The sequence below is a fragment of the Saccopteryx leptura genome, chromosome 2, assembly GCF_036850995.1.
Source record: "Saccopteryx leptura isolate mSacLep1 chromosome 2, mSacLep1_pri_phased_curated, whole genome shotgun sequence".
NCBI lineage: Eukaryota > Metazoa > Chordata > Mammalia > Chiroptera > Emballonuridae > Saccopteryx > Saccopteryx leptura.
Window position 1 is genome coordinate 158587141 of NC_089504.1, and position 19757 is coordinate 158606897.

At 42.3% G+C, this 19757-nt stretch overlaps 1 protein-coding gene across 1 annotated transcript in view; it reads left to right on the forward strand.

Moving 5' to 3' along the window:
• Positions 1 to 15853, forward strand: part of PARP4 (poly(ADP-ribose) polymerase family member 4) — a 101186-nt gene extending 85333 nt beyond the window's left edge. Inside the window, exons 33-34 of the mRNA XM_066369114.1 lie at positions 7434 to 7566; positions 15473 to 15853. Of these exons, the coding sequence (XP_066225211.1) occupies positions 7434 to 7566; positions 15473 to 15668 (329 nt within the window). The 3' untranslated portion in view covers positions 15669 to 15853. The remainder of the gene's footprint in view (positions 1 to 7433; positions 7567 to 15472) is intronic.
• The last annotated feature ends 3904 nt before the right edge of the window (positions 15854 to 19757 follow it).

Below are 19757 nucleotides of genomic sequence, written 5' to 3' on the forward strand. Positions count from 1 at the left end.
TTATTGGTCTATTTAGGTTGTTCATGACTTAGTCTAGGAAGATTGTATAGTTCTAGGAATGTATCCATTTCTTCTAGATGGTAGAATTTAATGGCATATAGTCTTTTATACTATTCTAGTCTTTTCCTTTGTATATCTATGATGTCGGTGGTAATTTCTCCTCTTTCATTTCAGATTTTGCTTATATGAGTAATTTCTCTTTTTTCCTTAGTGAGTCTAGCCAGGAGTTTGTCGATTTTATTGATCTTTTTAAAGAACCAGCTCTTTTTTGTATTTTATAGGGGTTTTTTATTTGTTCTCTATTTCATTTAGTTGTGCTCTAATTTTTATTATTTCCTTTCTTTTGCTGACTTTGTGTTTTCTTTGTTCTTTTTCTAGCTCTTTAAGATGTAATGTTAGGTTGTTTACTTGGGATCTCTCTAGTTTCTTGAGATAGGCCTGTAATATGAAGTTCCCTCTTACTACTGCTTTTGCTACATCCCATAGTTTTGATATGTTGTGTTGTAATTTTCATGTGGCTGTATATATCTTTTGATCTCTGATTTTCTTTCTTCTTTGATCCAGTCATTTTTTTTAGAAGTATGTTATTTCATTTCCACATTGTTGTGGGTTCCTTTACTTCCTTTTTGCAGTTGAATTCTAATATCAGAATGCTCTGGTCAGAGAATATGCTTGGTATAATTTCAGTCTTCTTAAATTTGTCAGGGTTAGTTTTGTGGCTCAACATATGGTCTATCCTTGAGAATGTCCCATGTGCACTGGATAAGAATGTGTAATTTGATGTCTAGGATAAAAAGTTCTGTAAATGTTAATTATGTCTATTTTGTCTATTGTGTCATTTTAGGCTGATACTTCCTTATTGATCCTCTATTTGGATCTAGAGCTGTCAATGCAGTATTGAGATCTACAACAATGATAATGTTTTGTCTATTTCTCCTTTTAGTTCTGTTAGTATGTAGTTTAGTGTTCCATGATTTGGTGCATATATTAAGAAGTGTTATGTCTTTTATTTTTTTTGGCAGAGACAGAGAGAGTCAAAGAGAGGGACAGATAGGGACAGACAGACAGGAAGGGAGAGAGATGAGAAACATCAATTCTTCATTGTGGCTCCTTAGTTGTTCATTGATTGATTTCTCATATGTGCCCTGACCGGGGGGCTACAACAGACCGAGTAAACCCTTGCTCGAGCCAGTGACCTTGGGCTCAGGCTGGTGAGCCTTGTTCAAATCAGATGAACCTGTGCTCAAGCTGGCAACCTCGGGGTCTCTAACCTGGGTCTCTAACCTGGGTCCTCCACATCCCAGTCCGAAGCTCTATCCACTGCATCACCGCCTGCTCAGGCTGTCTTCTTGATGTAGTGCCCCCTTTATCATTACAAAATGTCCATCTTTGTTTCTTGTTACCTTTGTTGTTTTGAAATTGGTATTGTCAGATATTAGTATGGCTATATCTTCTTTTCTTTGGATTTTTTTTTTTTTTGTATTTTTCTGAAGCTGGAAACAGGGAGAGACAGTCAGACAGACTCCCGCATGCACCCGACCGGGATCCACCCGGCACGCCCACCAGGGGCGACGCTCTGCCCACCAGGGGGCGATGCTCTGCCCCTCCGGGGCGTCGCTCTGCCGTGACCAGAGCCACTCTAGCGCCTGGGGCAGAGGCCAAGGAGCCATCCCCAGCGCCCGGGCCATCTTTGCTCCAATGGAGCCTTGGCTGCGGGAGGGGAAGAGAGAGACAGAGAGGAAGGGGGGGGTGGAGAAGCAAATGGGCGCTTCTCCTATGTGCCCTGGCCGGGAATCGAACCCGGGTCCCCCGCACTCCAGGCCGACGCTCTACCGCTGAGCCAACCAGCCAGGGCCTTCTTTGAATATTTTTGCTTGGAGAATGTCTTCCAACGTTTCACTTTGAGTGTACTTTTGTCCTTGCACCTTAGATGTGTCTCCTGAAGGCAGCATATGGTTGGGTTTTGCTTTTTGATATAGTCTGTTATTCTGTTCCTCTTTATTGGTGAGTTCAGTTCATTTACATTTAGGGTAATTATTGATGCCTGAGGATTTCCTATAGCCATTTTGTTTTGTTTTCTGGTACCTCTGTGACTCCATTGGTTCTTTTCCTTTGTGTTTCTGTGAGTTGTTTTTGTTTGGTGGTACTTCATACTTCTTTCCTCTGTTTCCTTTTTTATTTTGCTATGTATTTCAGTTTTGTTTTGTTATTTTTGTGGATAGTTACCATTAAGGTATTGAAAAAAAGTTTCATATGTACAGTAGTTCTTTGTCGTATGAGTTCTGCACTCCATCCTCCTATGCTAATTCAGGTCTTTATCTCCTCCCCTTTTATGTTTTGATGTCACAAATTATCTTTGTTTATATTGTAAGCTTGGAGCTTTTACTTGTAATTTTGTATTATTTTGTTCTTTGTATGAGGTAGAATAACACCCTTGACTATTTCCTGCAGTGGGAGTTTTCTGGTAATACATTTTTTCAGCTTTTATATATCTGGAAAATTTTCATTTCTCCTACGTATTTAAAGAATAACTTTGATAGCCTGACCTGTGGAGGCGCATTGGATAAAGCATCGACCTGGAATACCGAGGTTGCTGGTTTGAAACCCGGGGCTTGCCTGGTCAAGGCACATATGGGAGTTAATGTTTCCTGGTCCTCCCTCCTTTCTCTCTCTCTCTCTCTCTCTCTCTCTGTCTCTGCCCCCTCTCTAAAATGAATAAATAAAATCTTAAAGAAAAAGAATAACTTTGATAGATATAGTATTCTTGGCTGGTAATTCCTCTCTTTCAACACTTTGAATATTTGGTCCACTCTCTTCTGGCTTGTAGAGTTTTTGCTAAGAAGTCTGATGATAACCTGATGGGCCTTCCTTTATATGTTATGTTCTTCTTTTCCCTAGCTGCCTTGAGGATTTTTTCTTTGTCATTGATTTTTGACAGTTGTAATACAATGTGCCTTTGAGAAGGCCTCTTTGGGTTGAGGTAACTAGGAGTTCTGTTTCCTTCTTGGATTTGAGGTTCTAACTCTTCCCATAGGCTTGTGAAGTTCTCATCAATTATTGGTTTGAATAAGTTGTCCATTCCCTTCTCCCTTTCTTCTTCTTCTGGTGTACCTAGTATTCTTGTATTGCTCTTTCTGATGGAGTCAGATAATTCTCACAGAGCTCTCATTTTTTATAATTCTTGAGTCTCTCTCTTCTTCCCTCTACATCATCTCTATGCCTGTCCTAAACATCACTGATTCTTTCCTCTCTATGGCCAGGTTTAGTAGTTATGCTTGTTAGCTCGTATTTTAGTCTGCATATTGAGTTATCTCCAAAATTTCATTTGGTTCTTTTTTAAAGTTTAAATCTCTTTGGTGAAGTACTCATTTTGTTCATTAATTTGTTTTCTGAGTGCATTAAATTGCCTATCAGTGTTTTCTCACATCTTGTTGAGAATTTTCAGAACTTCAAGTTTGAATTCTCTGTTGTTTAACTCCCATCTCCATATGATTGAGATTGCTTACTGGAGATTTTCCATTTTCCTTCATTTTTTTTTTTTTTTTAATTTTTTTAAATTTTTTTAAATTTTTTACAGAGACAGAGAGAGAGTCAGAGAGAGGGATAGACAGGGACAGACAGACGGGAATGGAGAGATGAGAAACATCAATCATTAGCTTTTCATTGCGCATTGCAACACCTTAGTTGTTCATTGATTGCCTTCTCATACGTGCCTTCAGCAGACTGAGTAACCCCTCGCTCAAGCTGGTGACCTCGGGGTCTCTTCCGCATCCCAGTCCGACGCTCTATCCACTGCGCCACTGCCCAGTCAGGCTCCATTTTCCTTCTGAACTGCGTCTCTTTCTTTGTTATTCATGGTTATTTAGTAGACTCCTTTTGTGACTGGTAGGCATTTATGAGTGGCACTTTCTTAGCAATTAGTTCCAAGAGGTTTTTCTGTTATTTTCCAGTAGATGGTACTGGCTTACAAGTTTTATTTCTGTGAAATCCCTCTGCTGACCCCTCCCTGATGCTGCAGCTGCTATGATGGGGGTGGGGCAGGCTGTGATAACTTTGTTTTCTTTGTTTTTCGTTTCATCAGTGGGAATCTCAGGTCTCCAGGTACTCTTCCCTGTGTCCCAACCAACCAGGAACCAGACATAGAGTACCCCTATTCTTCAGGGGAAGCAGTGGTTCTGCAGGTAGTTCTAGGGTATGCCTAGAACTAGTTAAATTATGCTCTGTATCCCGCAAAGGGAGGGAGGTGGAATCTGGGAGGTTGGGGGACTGCACTTTATAGTTCTCTTTGTCCCAAGTGCAGGCTGTGGGCAGAAAGTGGGAGCAGTGTTAGTGTAGTACTAGAGTTTTGTCTTCTACCCTATCCCTGCACTCAGTTGTGGCTCTGGTTTAGCACTGCTCAAATTGTCCCCCCAATCTCTCCACTCCTCCCTGCAAAAGAATACTCAGACACATCACGGTTCCTTTGCTGAGCTAATAGCTGTTCAAATTGTTGAAATTTCAAGGGGAGAGATCAAGGTCATCTCTCACTCCACCATTGCTCTGACTTCACTACTAGTTTCATTTTTAAAGAACGCCATTGATGAGGGACAGGACCAAGGCTGGTTGGCCCCTGGGTATCTGGAATGTTGAAACAATTTGCTTGTAAGTGTCATTGGTGAGGGAAGATAAAACCTTGTAATTCATTAGCTGGCTGTAAATTGCTGAAATTATTTGGCCCTGTTTAATTATTTTGTCTCAGTTTCCCTTATTCTATTTGTCAAGGAATTTCCCTAGCTTCTTACTATCCCGCCTCGGAGTTTTTGCACATATTTTGTATTGCAGTATTCTCTCAGTTATTTTATTTTGAATAACAATGTGTCAATTGAAGAGGGCACTCAGCCTGAAATGGCCTTAATTAATGCTAATTTTGGATACTGAGAGAAGTTATCTGACAGAAATCCTAAAAAGGGGAGTAAAAGAAATTTAATGCAGTGTATTAAGTTTATAGTTGCGACTACACAGAAGTTTATTCTTGTATTATTATTTATTATTATATAATTTTTCCATACAAACACCAGTAAACTTACTTTTGCCCACTCCTGTATTTTTCTCTTTATCTTTCTGTAGACTTAAAATATTTCATAATCAAAAAAGCATTCAGCCTGACCAGGCGGTGGCGCAGTCAGACTGGGATGCGGAGGACCCAGGTTCGAGACCTCAAGGTTGCCAGCTTGAGCGCGGGCTCATCTGGTTTGAGCAAAGCTCACCAGCTTGGACCCAAGGTCGCTGGCTTGAGCAAGGGGTTACTCGGTCTCCTGAAGGCCCACGGTCAAGGCACATATGAGAAAGCAATCAATGAACAGCTAAGGCATCGCAACAAAAAACTGATAATTGATGCTTCTCATCTCTCTCCATTCCTGTCTGTCTATCCCTATCTATCCCTCTCTCTGACTCTCTTTTGTCTGTTAAAAAAAAAAAAAAAAAGCATTCAGTGGCTGTGTTGTAGTGATAGAAAAAATGCTACTAAGTATCAAATATCATGGATGACTATACAGATAATTTCCTGTGTTCTAATCATGAGGAAGATTGTGGAGGAAGAAAAATAACTTTACCTATAGCCTTCTCAAATCTTGGCTGAAACTACCACCCCACTTCCATAATAAAAGAAAGATTAGCAAGAGAAAAACAAATTATTTTAATTCATACACACATATGTACCTGTAGGAATGGAAGCCCCACAAAGATCTGAGACAAAAGGCAGCCAGCCAGCTGGACTAAAAAAAAGGGATAGTGAGTGGTCCGGGGCTTCAAAATGGGGGGGGGGGGGGGGAGGCAATTCACCAGGAGGTGAGAGGAGCCAATGTCTGGTAGACAGATGTTTACCTGGACATGCAGTTAAATCTCTAAGATGAAAAAGTTCTCTCTGGTAGTTGCTCTCTTCCTGGTACAGGTTACTTTAGGCAGTTAAGGGGGAAGTAAAACATTTTTCCTGAGGCTGCTGGGTCTTGATTATCTTCAGCTCAAAATTATCCACATGCTAAAGTGGCACATTCTGGGTGGCTTGTTCTGAATCCCCTCAAGGTAACTGTGGAAAGATTTGTTTAGTAAAATATAAGATTGGAAAAATAACAATATTTGAAATCTAATTTCTTATATAAAGTGATTTCAAATACATGACATATTAAAAAAATCAAAAAGGGATAGTTTCTGAGTCCAATATATGTTAACATTCATTTTCAATTTTGGTATTTCATGATATAATATCTTGATTTGGATAAATAACAGTGGTTACCTGTTTTAGTTGATCTAAAATGTTTTATTTCATACTTCCCAAGGAGGGCAGTCTCCCCTCTTAACCAGAGAACTAACTACAGAGAAAAGGGCTACACATTTTTATAAGAAGAGGTGAGCAGGAAACAAGAACTACTTGGTTTAGTTAGGGAAAGAGCAAAGTGTAGAGTCCAGAGCTTGAAATAATTTGTACATTGGTCTAATCAGCCATATTTGATTATTTATCTGTTGTGAATTTAGGTTTTCTCTTCTAAGCTATTTGTTTTGGTTTTTAAAATTTTATTATTAGTTTTATTCAATGACAGGAGGGGAGGCAGAGAGACAGACTCCCGCATGTGCCCCAATTGGGACCCACCCAGCAAGTTCACTAGGGAGCGAAGCTCTGCCCATGTGGGGCATTGCTCCGTTGCTCAGAAACCAAGCTCTTCTCAGCACCTGAGGCGGAGGCCATGGAGCCATCATCAGCACCCAGAGCCAACTCTCTTTAATTGAGCCATGGCTGCAGGAGGGGGAGAGAGAGAGAAAGAGAAGTAAGAGGTGGAGGGGTGGAGAAGCAGATGGGCACTTCTCCTGTGTGCACTTACTGGGAATTTAACCCAGGACATCCACACACTGGGCCGACGCTCTACCACTGAGCCAACCGGCCAGGGCTCTTCTAAGCTGTTTGTAGCTAGAGACTAGAAACTGAATTTCTTTCTGCATACTTTATGCTTCTTGGGTTAATAAAGATGGAAAAGATAGGCCAGGTTTGGATCTAATTCAGTGTCCTGACAGTTTTCAGGATAATATAACTGGCACACATTCCAATTGTCTTCATTTTTTATTTATATGGCCGGCTAATTGGACCTTGAGTTTTATGATCTGTTAATATGGTATGTTATAATTCTTTCATAGAACTTTCTTTTTAAATTCATATTTATTGATATTAGAGAGAGAAGAAGGGAGAGAGAGAAAAAAAAACTGATTTGTTGTTCCACTTATTCATGCATTCATTGGTGGATTCCTACGTGTGCACTGTCCAGGGATCAAACCCACAACCCTGGTGTATCAAGACAATGCTCTAACCAACTGAGCTACTTGGCCAGAGCCATAGAACTTTTATAAACAGGCATAGTTTGAAGTGAAGATTTTCCAGAAGACATAAAAGAGTTTTCTACTTTCAGGTATAAAAGGAAGAGAACGTCTTCTGGACCTGATTGCCACATTTCTGGTGCTGCAGTTTCTTCGCACCAGGTTGGAAGAAGCAGGAATAATTTTCAAATCCTTGATGAAATTGGATGATGTCTCCATTTCCAGGTTTTTCCCTCCTTTTTTTTCCCATTTAACAATATATTTTTCATTTTTAAATGTTAATTAATATTTATATTTTTTCCATTAACTGTGGCACTAAGCAACTGAGTTACATGTTTTAACTATTTCTTAATTAAACTAAATGAGAAGCCCCATGGAATTGTAAGTATGAGAAGAATTTGTTCACAAGGTGTCTTGCCCACACTCTTCTGTTGGCAGGGCAGACACAGTACTTATGCCTCTTTGAGTGCACAGGAAACTGGATCTCAGAGAGTTTAAATGTGGCTTAAACTGGAGCCCAGATCTTGGCTTCTGGTTAAGAATTCTTTTCACTATAGTATACGGATTCTGTATGTTTTTGGAAAGTCCATAATATGATTGTTGCACCAGGCCTGGGCCAAGAATACAAATGCAAATCCATATGCTATAAGTCTTAAGTATTTAGAAAATTGTTCAATAAGATATGTTCTAAAATTTTACTTTGACAAATTCAACTTTTTTTTTAAGTGAGAGAAGGGGAGATAATGAGATAGATTCCGCATGTACCCTGACTGGGATCCACCCAGCAGCAACCCCCATCTGTGGCTGATCCTTGAGTCAACCAAGCTATTTTTTGCATCTGAAGCTGACGTATTGGGACCAACCAAACTATCCTTAGCACCTGGTGCTGATGCTTGAACTAACTGAGCCACTGCTGCAGGAGGGGAAAAGAGAGAGAAGGGGAAAAGGGACAGGGAGAGAAGCAGACAGTCACTTCTCTTGTGTGCCCTGACTGGGAATCCTACCTGGATGTCCATACACTGGGCTGACATTCTATCCACTGAGCTCACTGTCCAGGGCCTGACAAATTCAACTTTATAACCACCTAGAAGACCAGGTTCAAATTTAGATTTCTGGTATCACTTGAAGTTTTTGTTTGTTTGTTTTTTGTTTTTTTTCCTGAAGCTGGAAAGGGGAGAGACAGTCAGACAGACTCCCGCATGCGCCCGACCGGGATCCACCCGGCACGCCCACCAGGGGCGACGCTCTGCCCACCAGGGGGCGATGCTCTGCCCCTCTGGGGCATCGCTCTGCCGTGACCAGAGCCACTCTAGCGCCTGGGGCAGAGGCCAAGGAGCCATCCCCAGCGCCCGGGCCATCTTTGCTCCAATGGAGCCTTGGCTGCGGGAGGGGAAGAGAGAGACAGAGGGGAAGGGGGGGGGGTGGAGAAGCAAATGGGCGCTTCTCCTATGTGCCCTGGCCGGGAATCGAACCCGGGTCCCACACACGCCAGGCCGACGCTCTACCACTGAGCCAACCGGCCAGGGCCTCACTTGAAGTTTTATGCCAAAATACTGTAGTATGAAGAGAGCTAGATCTCAGGCCCTGGCCACTAGCCCTTGGCTGACCCCTGGTTCCACAAGAGCCCTCAAATGCACCTATGAATACCCCTTACCAACCAAAACTCTATCCATACCATGCAAATAGCCCCCCCTTGTGTACACACACACACACACACACACACACACGTACAGGCAGCCTGTGGGTAACGAACGAGATAGGCTCTGTAGGTTTGTTAAGTTGAATTTGTGTGTAAGTTGGAACACGTACATTTACCTATTAAATGTAACTTAAATGTCTATCTTAACCTTTCTGTGCATATAAATACTTAAACATTTTCAAACCTACAGAACCTATCTCATTCGTAACCTGGGGACTGCCTGTAATTCTCTTATGTTTTTTAAAAGGCAAGATTAGAGGAAAACCAATAAAGCTAATAAAAATATTATCTATAGGAGGAGAGGAAGGATACACGGAGATAAGAATGAAAGCTAAGTTTTTCCAAATATACCTTATTTATGGTTTTAACTTAGAAACTATGTAAATATTTTACATAATAAAGGTCAGATATCAAAGAATAGAGATTTAAAATGTTAAATTATACATGAGAATGCACTCAGCAGTGTCTGGGATGTCAGGAAATAAATGGTAAGACAAAAAAGAGGGGAAAGACTGACCAGGCAGTGGCGCAGTGGATAGAATGTTGAACTGGGATGCAGAGGACCCAGGTTCGAGACTCTGAGGTCGCCAGCTTGAATGTGAACTCATCTGGTTTGAGCAAAAGCTCACCAGCTGGGACCTAAGGTCGCTAGCTTGAGCAAGGGGTTGCTCAGTCTGCTGAAGGCCCACAGTCAAGGTACATATGAGAAAGCAGTCAATGAACAACTAAGGGGTCACAACGAAAAACTAATGACTGGTGCTTCTCGTCTCTCTCTGTTCCTGTCTGTCTGTCCCTGTCTATCCCTCTCTTTGACTCTCTCTCTGTCCCTGTAAAAAAAAAAAAAAGAGGGGAGAAATGGAACCTATAAGTTAAAGGACATATGAACCAGAGGCAATGTGTTGAACTTGGAATAAAATCCATTGTTAAACAGACACACACAATTAGAGAAACTTAGATATTACCTGGATATTTTGTGGTATTAAATAATTATTTGTATGGCTCTGGCTGGTTGGCTCAGTGGTAGAGTGTCAACCTGGCATATGTTTGTTCCAGGTTCAATTCCCAGTCAGGGCACCCAGGAAAAGCGACCATCTGCCTCTCCAACCCTCCCCCTCCCCCTTCTCTATCTTTCTCTCTCTTCCTCTTCCACAGCCATGGCTCAACTGGTTCAAGAAAGTTGGCCCTGGGTACTGAGGATAGGTCCATGGCCTTGCCTCAGGTGCTAAAATAGCTCAGTTGTTAAGCAACAGAGCAACAGCCCCAGATGGGCAGAGCATTGCCTGGTAGAGGACTTGCTGGGTGGATCCCCATTAGGGCTCGTGCAGGAGTCTGTTTCTCTGCCTCCCTGCCTCTCACTTAATAAATAATAATTATTTATAACTATTTTTAAGTGTCATGTTTAAGAAAAGGTTCTTATTTCTTAGAGATATATTATTTACAAATGAAATTAAAATAAATGAGTAGACCTGTTTTTACCGTCACAGAGACACTCTGTCTTGTTATTTTATGATAGCCTCTAGAACAACTATTAATAACTTTGAACCTACTTTTGAATTGCAAATCACAAAGTATTAAAGCAAGATTTTTAAAAGTAAAATATAGCTCTTATTGTTACTGTGAGAACAAAATGGTTTGTTGGCACTTTAAAACTTTTAAATAATTTTTTTTTTTTACAGGGACAGAGAGAGAGTCAGAGAGAGGGATAGATAGGGACAGACAGACAGGAACAAAGAGAGATGAGAAGCATCAATCATCAGTTTTTCATTGTGACACTTTAGTTGTTCATTGATTGCTTTCTCATATGTGCCTTGACCGTGGGCCTTCAGCAGACTGAGTAACCCCTTGCTCGAGCCAGCGACTTTGGGCTCAAGCTGGTGAGCTTTGCTCAAGCCAGATGAACCCGTACTCAAGCTGGCGACCTCGGGGTCTTAAACCTGGGTCCTTCGCATCCCAGTCCGACGCTCTGTGCACTGTGCCACTGCCTGGTCAGGCTTAAATAATTTTTATTTCCTTTTTACTGCCTATTTAAAACTTTTCTTTCTTTAAAACTTTTTAAAATTTATTTATTGATTTTAGAGAGACAGACACTTCAATTTGTTCCTATATGTGCCCTGAGTGGGCATCAAACCTGCAACCTCTGCATATTGGGATGATGCTCTAACCAACCAAGCTATCCAGCCAGGGCTAAATTTTTTAAAAGTTGATTTTAGAGAGAAAAGAAGAGGGTTGGAGAGAAAGAGAAACATCAACCTGTTGTTTATTGGTTGATTTTTGTTTGTGCCCTGACGGGAATTTAACCCACAACCTTGGTATATTGGGATGAAATTCTAAGCAACTGAGCTACCCAACCAGGGCTAAAACTTTTCTGTTTTTCCTACTTCATTATGTACATAAGGTTAATGCAGTACCACATTGCATGGGGGTGTATGAATAAAATGTTCACATTGGAAATGTGAAATTTGATTGGGAGGGTCAATCAGAAGTCTTGAGGCCACCTGGATTAAAGGAAGGCCAGTTGACTTAGAATATTTAAAACTGGTTTTGTTGTTTTCAATTGTTAGTAACTATAAGTAGACTGATAATTACTGAGAAACAAATCTTTAACCCCTTTGGACCTAGTTATTTGGTATGTTCATGTCATCATGATATTCAGCAAATATTTATTGACCACCTGTTCTGTGCCAGGGACTGTTAAACATACATTAAGAGAATATATTTATTTATTGATTGGTATTTAGAGAGAGAGAAACATCGATTTGTTGTTCTACTTATTTATGTATTCATTGGTTGATTCTTGTATGTGCCCTGATGGGGGATTGAACCTGCAAACCTGGTATATCAGAGATGATGTTCTAACCACTTCACTACCCAGCCAGGGTTTAAACATGCATTGTGTTAATCCCCACAGCAAACCAACAGGATCTGATATTATTGTCATAATTGAGGAAACTGAAACTTCTAGTGTATAGTGGAAGCTGCCTAATATCACAAAGGGAAGACTGTGTGATTGCATAATCAGGGTTTGAACCTAGGTCTTAACTACCACACTATTCTGAAGCCCCTTTCCCAGTTTATAGGGAAAGAATTGGGAAGAGAATTTTTCAAAATTTTTGTTTCCCTCCCATAGAATTTCCTTTAAAACTTTAGTATATGCCTATTGGTCATCTGTATGTCCTCTTGGGAGAAGTATCTATTCAGTTCTTTGTTCCACATTACTAATCATCAGAGAAATGCTAGTTAAAGCCACAATGAGATACCACCTCACATGTATCAGAATGGCGTTCATTAACAAAACAACAAACAAGGCTGGTGAGGGTGTGGAGAAAAGGGAACCCTCCTACACTGCTGGTAGGAATGCAGACTGGTGCAGTCACTGTGGAAAACAGTACGGAGTTTCCTCAAAAAGTTAAAAATGGAACTTCCTTTTGACCCAGCTATCCCACTTTTAGGAATATATCCTAAGAATACCAAATCACTGATTCAAAAGAAGATATGCATTTCCATGTTTATGCAGCACTGTTTACAATAGCCAGGATCTGGAAACAACCCAAGTGTCCATCAGTGGATGAGTGGATCAAAAAGCTGTGGTAGGCCCTGGCCGGTTGGCTCAGTGGTAGAGCGTCAGCCTGGCGTGCAGAAGTCCCGGGTTCGATTCCCGGCCAGGGCACAGAGTAGAAGCGCCCATCTGCTTCTCCACCCCTCCCCCTCTCCTTCCTCTCTGTCTCTCTCTTCCCCTCCCGCAGCCGAGGCTCCATTGGAGCAAAGATGGTCCGGGCGCTGGGGATGGCTCCTTGGCCTCTGCCCCAGGCGCTAGAGTGGCTCTGGTCGCAACAGAGCGACGCCCCGGAGGGGCAGAACATCGCCCCCTGGTGGGCAGAGCGTCGCCCCCTGGTGGGTGTGCTGGGTGGATCCCGGTCGGGCGCATGTGGGAGTCTGTCTGACTGTCTCTCCCCGTTTCCAGCTTCAGAAAAATACAAAAAAAAAAAAAGCTGTGTTACATATACATAATGGAATACTATGCAGCCGTGAAAAAGAAGAAAATCTTACCTTTTGCGATGGCATAGATGGACCTGGAGGTTATAATTATGATAAGTGTGGGATACTTGAAGCCATGTTAACACAATAAATTAAAATTAATAAAAATTAAAAATACATATATAAAAAAAGAATTCATAGGACATGGGTGATAGAAGAAACATACACACAAAGAGCTGAGGGAATCTCACAAATGATTAAGAAGGATCCCACGATGAGTGGTATGCACCAAGCACAGAAAGAAACAAGGACATTGTATAACACGCTCAAAAATTGTAATCAGTGACAGTACAGAACTTTCATGTAAAGGCTAATCACAATTACATAAAAGGATATTCATTGCTGCATTGGTTGTAAAAGCAAAAGACAAGAAATGACCTAAATATTCATCAAAAGAGGTCTAATGAAACAAATTATGTATCATTGCACAATGAAATACTGTGTATCCCTATAAACATGAAAGAAATTAATTATCTCTAAAATACATGGCCAAGTAGAAAAGGTAAGAAAGGAAAAAGCGCAGTTGACCCTTGAATAACACAAGAGTTTGAGATGCTAACCCCCCACACAACTGAAAATCTATGTATAACTTTTGAGTCTTTCAAAACATAGTTGTCCGGTGGTATTCATGGGGGATTAGTTCCAGAAACACCCACAGATACCAAAATCCCTGGATGCTCACGTCCCCTATCTAAAATGATTATATCATGCCCTGACCGGATAGCTCGGTTAGCTAGAGCATCGTGCTGAAGCACAGAGGTTGTCAGTTTGATTTCCTGGTCAGGGCACATATAGGAACAGATCAACGTTCCTGTCATCTCTGTCTGTCTCTCTCTTCTTTCCTCTCCCTCTAAAATCAATAAAATAAACACTATAATTTAAATAAAAATAAAATGATTATATCAGTGCATACATTGCCCCCACACACATCAGTGGAACCCCAGCTGTAGATCAATAAACAGTACAGGTATTTACTGGGGAAAATAATCCATGTACAAGTGACCTATGAAGTTCAAATGCTTGCCATTCAAGGGTCAACTGTATATATCATATGCTGCCATTTGTGTATATAAAAAAAATGAATGTACATTCGTACTTTTCATATGTGCATAAAATAGCTCTGGTTAAAGGAAACACCAAAAAAGATAACATTGGCGGCTCCTTTATTTTTTGGCATAGCATTGTCATTATGTAATATTACCTCTCAGATTGATTTCTTGACATGTTTGCTTTCTGTTTCCTCCATTTGAATACAGGTACCTTAGAGGCCAGAGCCAGTCTGATAAATTAGTATGTGTATCCCCTACATCTGTTCTAGTGTCTGGCACATGTCAGGTGCTCAATAAGCGGCTGTTGAATGTTGTCAGAAAGGAAACAAACCTTTTCTCTGACCACGATTCGGTCCTTTAGGAGGAGGATGAAGTTGTAATCAGAAAACTTCAATGGTATCCCTACTTCGAGGAGAAAAAAAAAGCAAAAAAGCCCCACAAAACTTTAGTAAATGTTACCACTTGTTTGCTCACAAGTTTGAGTAGATGACAAAACAAAAGACAAAGCAGCTAATATTACTCAAAAATTTCAGAGTCTGGCTGGTGGTAGCATAGTGGCTAGAGTGTCAACTAGAATGCTGAGGTTGCCAGTTCAAAACCTTGGACTTGCCTGGTCAAGGCACATACAACAAGCAAGCAATGAACAATTAAAGTGAAGCAACTATGAATTGATACTTCTCAAGCCTCACCCACCCCTCTGTAAAATCAAGAAATAAAATATTGGCCCTAGCTGGTTGGCTCAGCGGTAGAGCGTTGGCCTGGCGTGCAGGGGACCCAGGTTCGATTCCCGGCCAGGGCACATAGGAGAAGCACCCATCTGCTTCTCCACCCCTCCCCCTCTCCTTCCTCTCTGTCTCTCTCTTCCCCTCCCGCAGCCAAGGCTCCATTGGAGCAAAGATGGCCCAGGCGCTGGGGATGGCTCCTTGGCCTCTGCCCCAGGTGCTAGAGTGGCTCTGGTCGCGGCAGAGCGACGCCCCAGAGGGGCAGAGCATCGCCCCCTGGTGGGCAGAGCATCGCCCCCTGGTGGGCGTGCCGGGTGGATCCCGGTCGGGCGCATGCGGGAGTCTGTCTGACTGTCTCTCCCCGTTTCCAGCTTCAGAAAAATACAAATAAATAAATAAATAAATAAATAAAATATTTTAAAATAATAAATAAATAAATAAAAGTGTGCTTAAGTTAAAAGCATGTCAGGCTGGTAGAACAACTTTAATAAAATGTCAAAGAGAACTGCTTTTATTAAATATCTTAATTTTTGACATAATTACTTTGAACTGTTAGATTTGGTACATTACATTTCATTTGTAATTACATTCTGAAAGTGATGGAAACATTGTTTTTTTAAATCTAGGAATATTCCCTGGCCTTTTGAGAAAATAAAGAAAGCAAGCAAATGGGTAAGAAGAACTGAAGGACAATATCCATCTATCTGCCAGCGGCTTGAATTAGGCAAAGACTGGGACTGTACCACTAAACAACTATTAGGAATCCAGTCAACGAACACTACTTCTCCTCTCCACAGAGTTCTTAATTACGGTCAAGGCTGAACCAAATGAAGCTGTATTTTAAACTTTTTTTATGCTTCTATCTATAAAATAAGTATTAATAGATATCTATAATGAAATTTAATTATGATTTTTATCAAATTAGCAATAAGTCACTGAAAAAAATGGAAGCTGAATTGTTTTAATGAACTAACAAGCAATAATAAAATAAAAATTATGGTATTAAAGATTTCTTTTTTTTTTTTTTTTTAGTGAGAGAGAGAGACGGACAGACAGGGACCGACAGGCTGGAAGGAAGAGAGATGAGAAGCATCAATTCTTCATTGTGGCATCTTAGTTGTTCATTGATTGCTTTCTCATATGTGCCTTTACGGGGGGGGGGGGGGGGCTCCAGCAAAGCAAGTGATCCCTTACTCAAGCCAGCAACCTTAGGACTCAAGCCAGTGACCATGGGGTTATGTATACGAACCCATGCTCAAGCTGGAGACCTTGGGGTTTTGGCCCTGGGTCCTCAGCATCCTAGGCCTACACTCTATCCACTATACCACCACCTGGTCAGGCCAGATTTCTTTTTTGTTTATTGATTTTTAGTGAAAGAGAGAGAAAAACATTGATTTATTATTTTAGCTACTCATGCATTCATTGGTTGTGCCTTATCCAGGGATTGAACACAACCTTGGCGTATCAGGACAACGCTCTAGTCAACTAAGCAGCCTGGCCAGGGCACAGATATTTTCAATAGAAAAATAAACACCTCAAACCTGATCAGGTAGTGGTACGGTGGATAGAGTGTCAACCTGGGACACTGAGGACCCAGGTTCGAAACCCTGAGGTCGCCGGCTTAAGCGCAGGCTCACTGGTTTGATCGCAGCTTGCCAGCTTGACCATGGGATCATAGATATGATGCCATGGTCACTGGCTTGAGCCCAAGGTTGCTGGTTTGAGCAAAGGGTCATTGGCTCAGCTGGAGACCCTTGGTCAAAGCACATATAAGAAAGCAGTCAATGAACAACTAAAGTGATGCAACTCCAAATTGATGCTTCTCATCTCTCTTCCTGTCTGCCTGTTTCTCTCTCTCCTGTCTCTCTCTCTCTCTCTCACTTAAAACAAAACAAAACAAAAATACCCCAAGATTCCAAGATGGCTACAGAGTAGGTAAAGACTTCACTCACCTGCTCCCAGCCCCAAACCAGATTTACAGCTAATATATAATGCAACCAAACTTAATAACCAACTGAAGGATTGCTGAACTGAGATAGTATAACCCAGGACTGGCAGAAGAAACCATACAGAGACTGGAAAGGGCTGGCCCTGTGCTCAGCTGCATGGTTTTGGCAGCAGGACCCCTACCTGGTGGAGTGGCGGCTCTTAACCTCAAGCAGGGTACCCTTGCCCAGAGCAGCAGAGGCAGGAAAAAGTCCACAAAGCAATTGGTGAAAACCACAGGATATTAAGTTGGCCTGGGTCATCCAGACACCATATAAATGGGAGAGCCCTCCCATTGTTGCAGTCCCAGCACAGGGAATGCACTCTCCCTCTGTCTGTCCACCCACTGCTCACTCAGTCACTTGGCCCTGCACAATCCTCCAGAGGGGTCTGTAGGTTGCAACGAGCAGTGACTTTGGGGAATACTCTTTTTCAGGGAGGCATGTGCAGAAGATTCAGACAGTGACTGGGTAGGAAGGCTTTAGAAAAAAGATCTGTCGCTTGCCTGACTGGTGGTGGCACAGTGCATTGAGCATTGACCTGGGACACCGAGGACCCAGGTTTGAAAACCTGAGGTTGCAGGCTTGAGCGCGGGCTCATTCACCTTGAGTGCGGGTTGCTGGCTTGAGTGTGGGATCATCAACAGGATCCCAAGGTCACTGGCTTGAAGCCCAAGGTTGCTAGCTTGAGCAAGGGGTCACTGGCTTGGCTTGAGCTCTCCTTCCCCATCGAGACACATATGAGAAGCAATCAATGAACAACTAAAGTGACGCAACTACAAGTTGATGTGTCTCATCTCTCTCCCTTTCTCTTTCAATACAAAAAAAAAGAGGGAAAGAAAAAGGACCCATCTCCACCACCTTGAGTGCACAACCAGTGCTTCCCCCCACCCTACCTGGAGGGACAGCAGGGTTGAAGTCACCATCTGCAGGGAGACAGGAGAACAGCACCAAGCCAGGACTCTAATTTTGGGCACAACTGGCACCCTCCCCTGCCCTGTCGGGACACTGCCCACAGGCGCAGCTGAATTCACCATGGGCAAGGTGTCAGAACAACAGTGCAGAGTTGAGATTTTCTGTGGTTTTGGAAGGAGAGCTGCTGGACTTGAGACACCTGGGAAGACTTAGGGGTTCACTGCTCTGGGGAAAGACAGGGTTGGGGAACAGCCACTAGGATTCCTGTGCTGAGTCATTCTCCAGTGCCACAGTCACCATCTTTCTTGGGTGGAGCACTCCCCTCTGAATGGCATCAGCCTGGGGGAAAGCAACTGCCTCACCCTCTGGATACCTTCTTGTCCAGCTCTGCAGAGATTAGGCCCTGGGAGGAGTCAATGACCTGGGCCAGAGAGTAGAGGCTCAGAGAGACTCAGAGGGTAACAGTGACTCATTTATGAAGCTTTAAGGTGGGGTATTCCCCCCAATTTCCCATGAATCTGACTGGCATTTCCCCCTCACAGGTGTCGCAAAGCAGAACACCTTGTAATTTTGCAGGTCTCGGGTGGGAACGGTGGAGGATTAGAAAATAAACACAGGAAAACAGTGGGATCAGGAGGACCCATTGCCAAGCTGATGGCTTGCAAGAGTGAGTCTCCATCCCAAAATGCTTTATTTATAGGGCAGAGAGCAAAGCCCTTAGCACATCAAAGAGATCTCTGATACAAAATCACATTTCCGAGGCGAACCAAGAATTCTCCCCAGAGCCCAAAAAACTCTCCACCATGCATAATATCTCAACTTTACAAAACAAAGGGCAAAAAGAAAACTGCCTCCAGTCTGTTCCAGAAATATAAGGGATGGGACCAGTAGAAACCATCAGCATTATAGCTAACATGGAGGTGTGGGGAAGGGCATGTAAATTGCCTGTACCAACTTAAACAATCACAGGTTGTGGGGAAGAGTTTAGCCTTTAGCAACTTAATCAAGAAAGTGAGGTGGGGAATGGGCAGCAAGGACCTTGTCAGCCTACTGCCAGGCCCCAACACATCTGTCCCCCACAATTCTAAACTGCAAGGACTCTGTCAGCTTGCACTCCCACACACAAGAGATTCTGTAGAACCATGCTCCTGGTTTCCAAGAATCAGACTGAGACCAGAGTCTCTGGAATAGGGACTGCACCCACCACCTTCCCTGAAGCTTGACAGGCACCTCCCCCAGGTGTAGTAAGGTACCAAAAAGCTGCAAAATTAATATTGATATTTTAGGAAAAAAGGTCAGGCTTTTCTGTCCCATCTTTTCCTTGGGGAGGGGAGGGAGAAGAATGTAGAAGCTTCCTGACTTATAAGGATAATGGGTCATTTAGTTTTAACTAAAGAATAAGGGTTGTCTAAGGAACTTCTTTTCTCTTACAATAAGAGACAGAATTTACATACCACCCTACATTGATTTTGGTTCTTTCTCCATTCCTGGAATCCTGAGAGTGATATACCTCTAGGCAAAGGAGGGGAGATAAACACTAAAAGATTTGTAAATATCTTTGATTGTATTACCTTAAAAGTTTCAATGTTTCTATGAATCCCCTAAACAAATGTTATAAGCTTGTGCCATGATGTCATGCTCCCCCCAGCCTGTATGTGATCAAGGGTATATAACCAGCCTCTGAGATGTATTTGGCGCACACAATTTGGGTCTGCAAATGCCCCGTGTTAATCATATGTGGCCGGCATATTTAATAAATCTCCTCCTTTAGTAGACCCTTTAAAATTCATCTGGACTTAGTGTCTCTACGTAAATCTGCGGAAGTGAGGTATGGGTACTTTACATTTGGCACCCAACGTGGAGCTGTGGTGTTTTGCGTCACCGGGTAGAGACTCCCTGAATCGGCTGGTCTCTCTGGGGGACTGCCTGACCCCACTAGAATCTTGAGCAGAGGTGCCACCTGGGATGTTTTCAGGGCTCTCCATTTTCCTGTGGGTTTGGACAGTTCTTC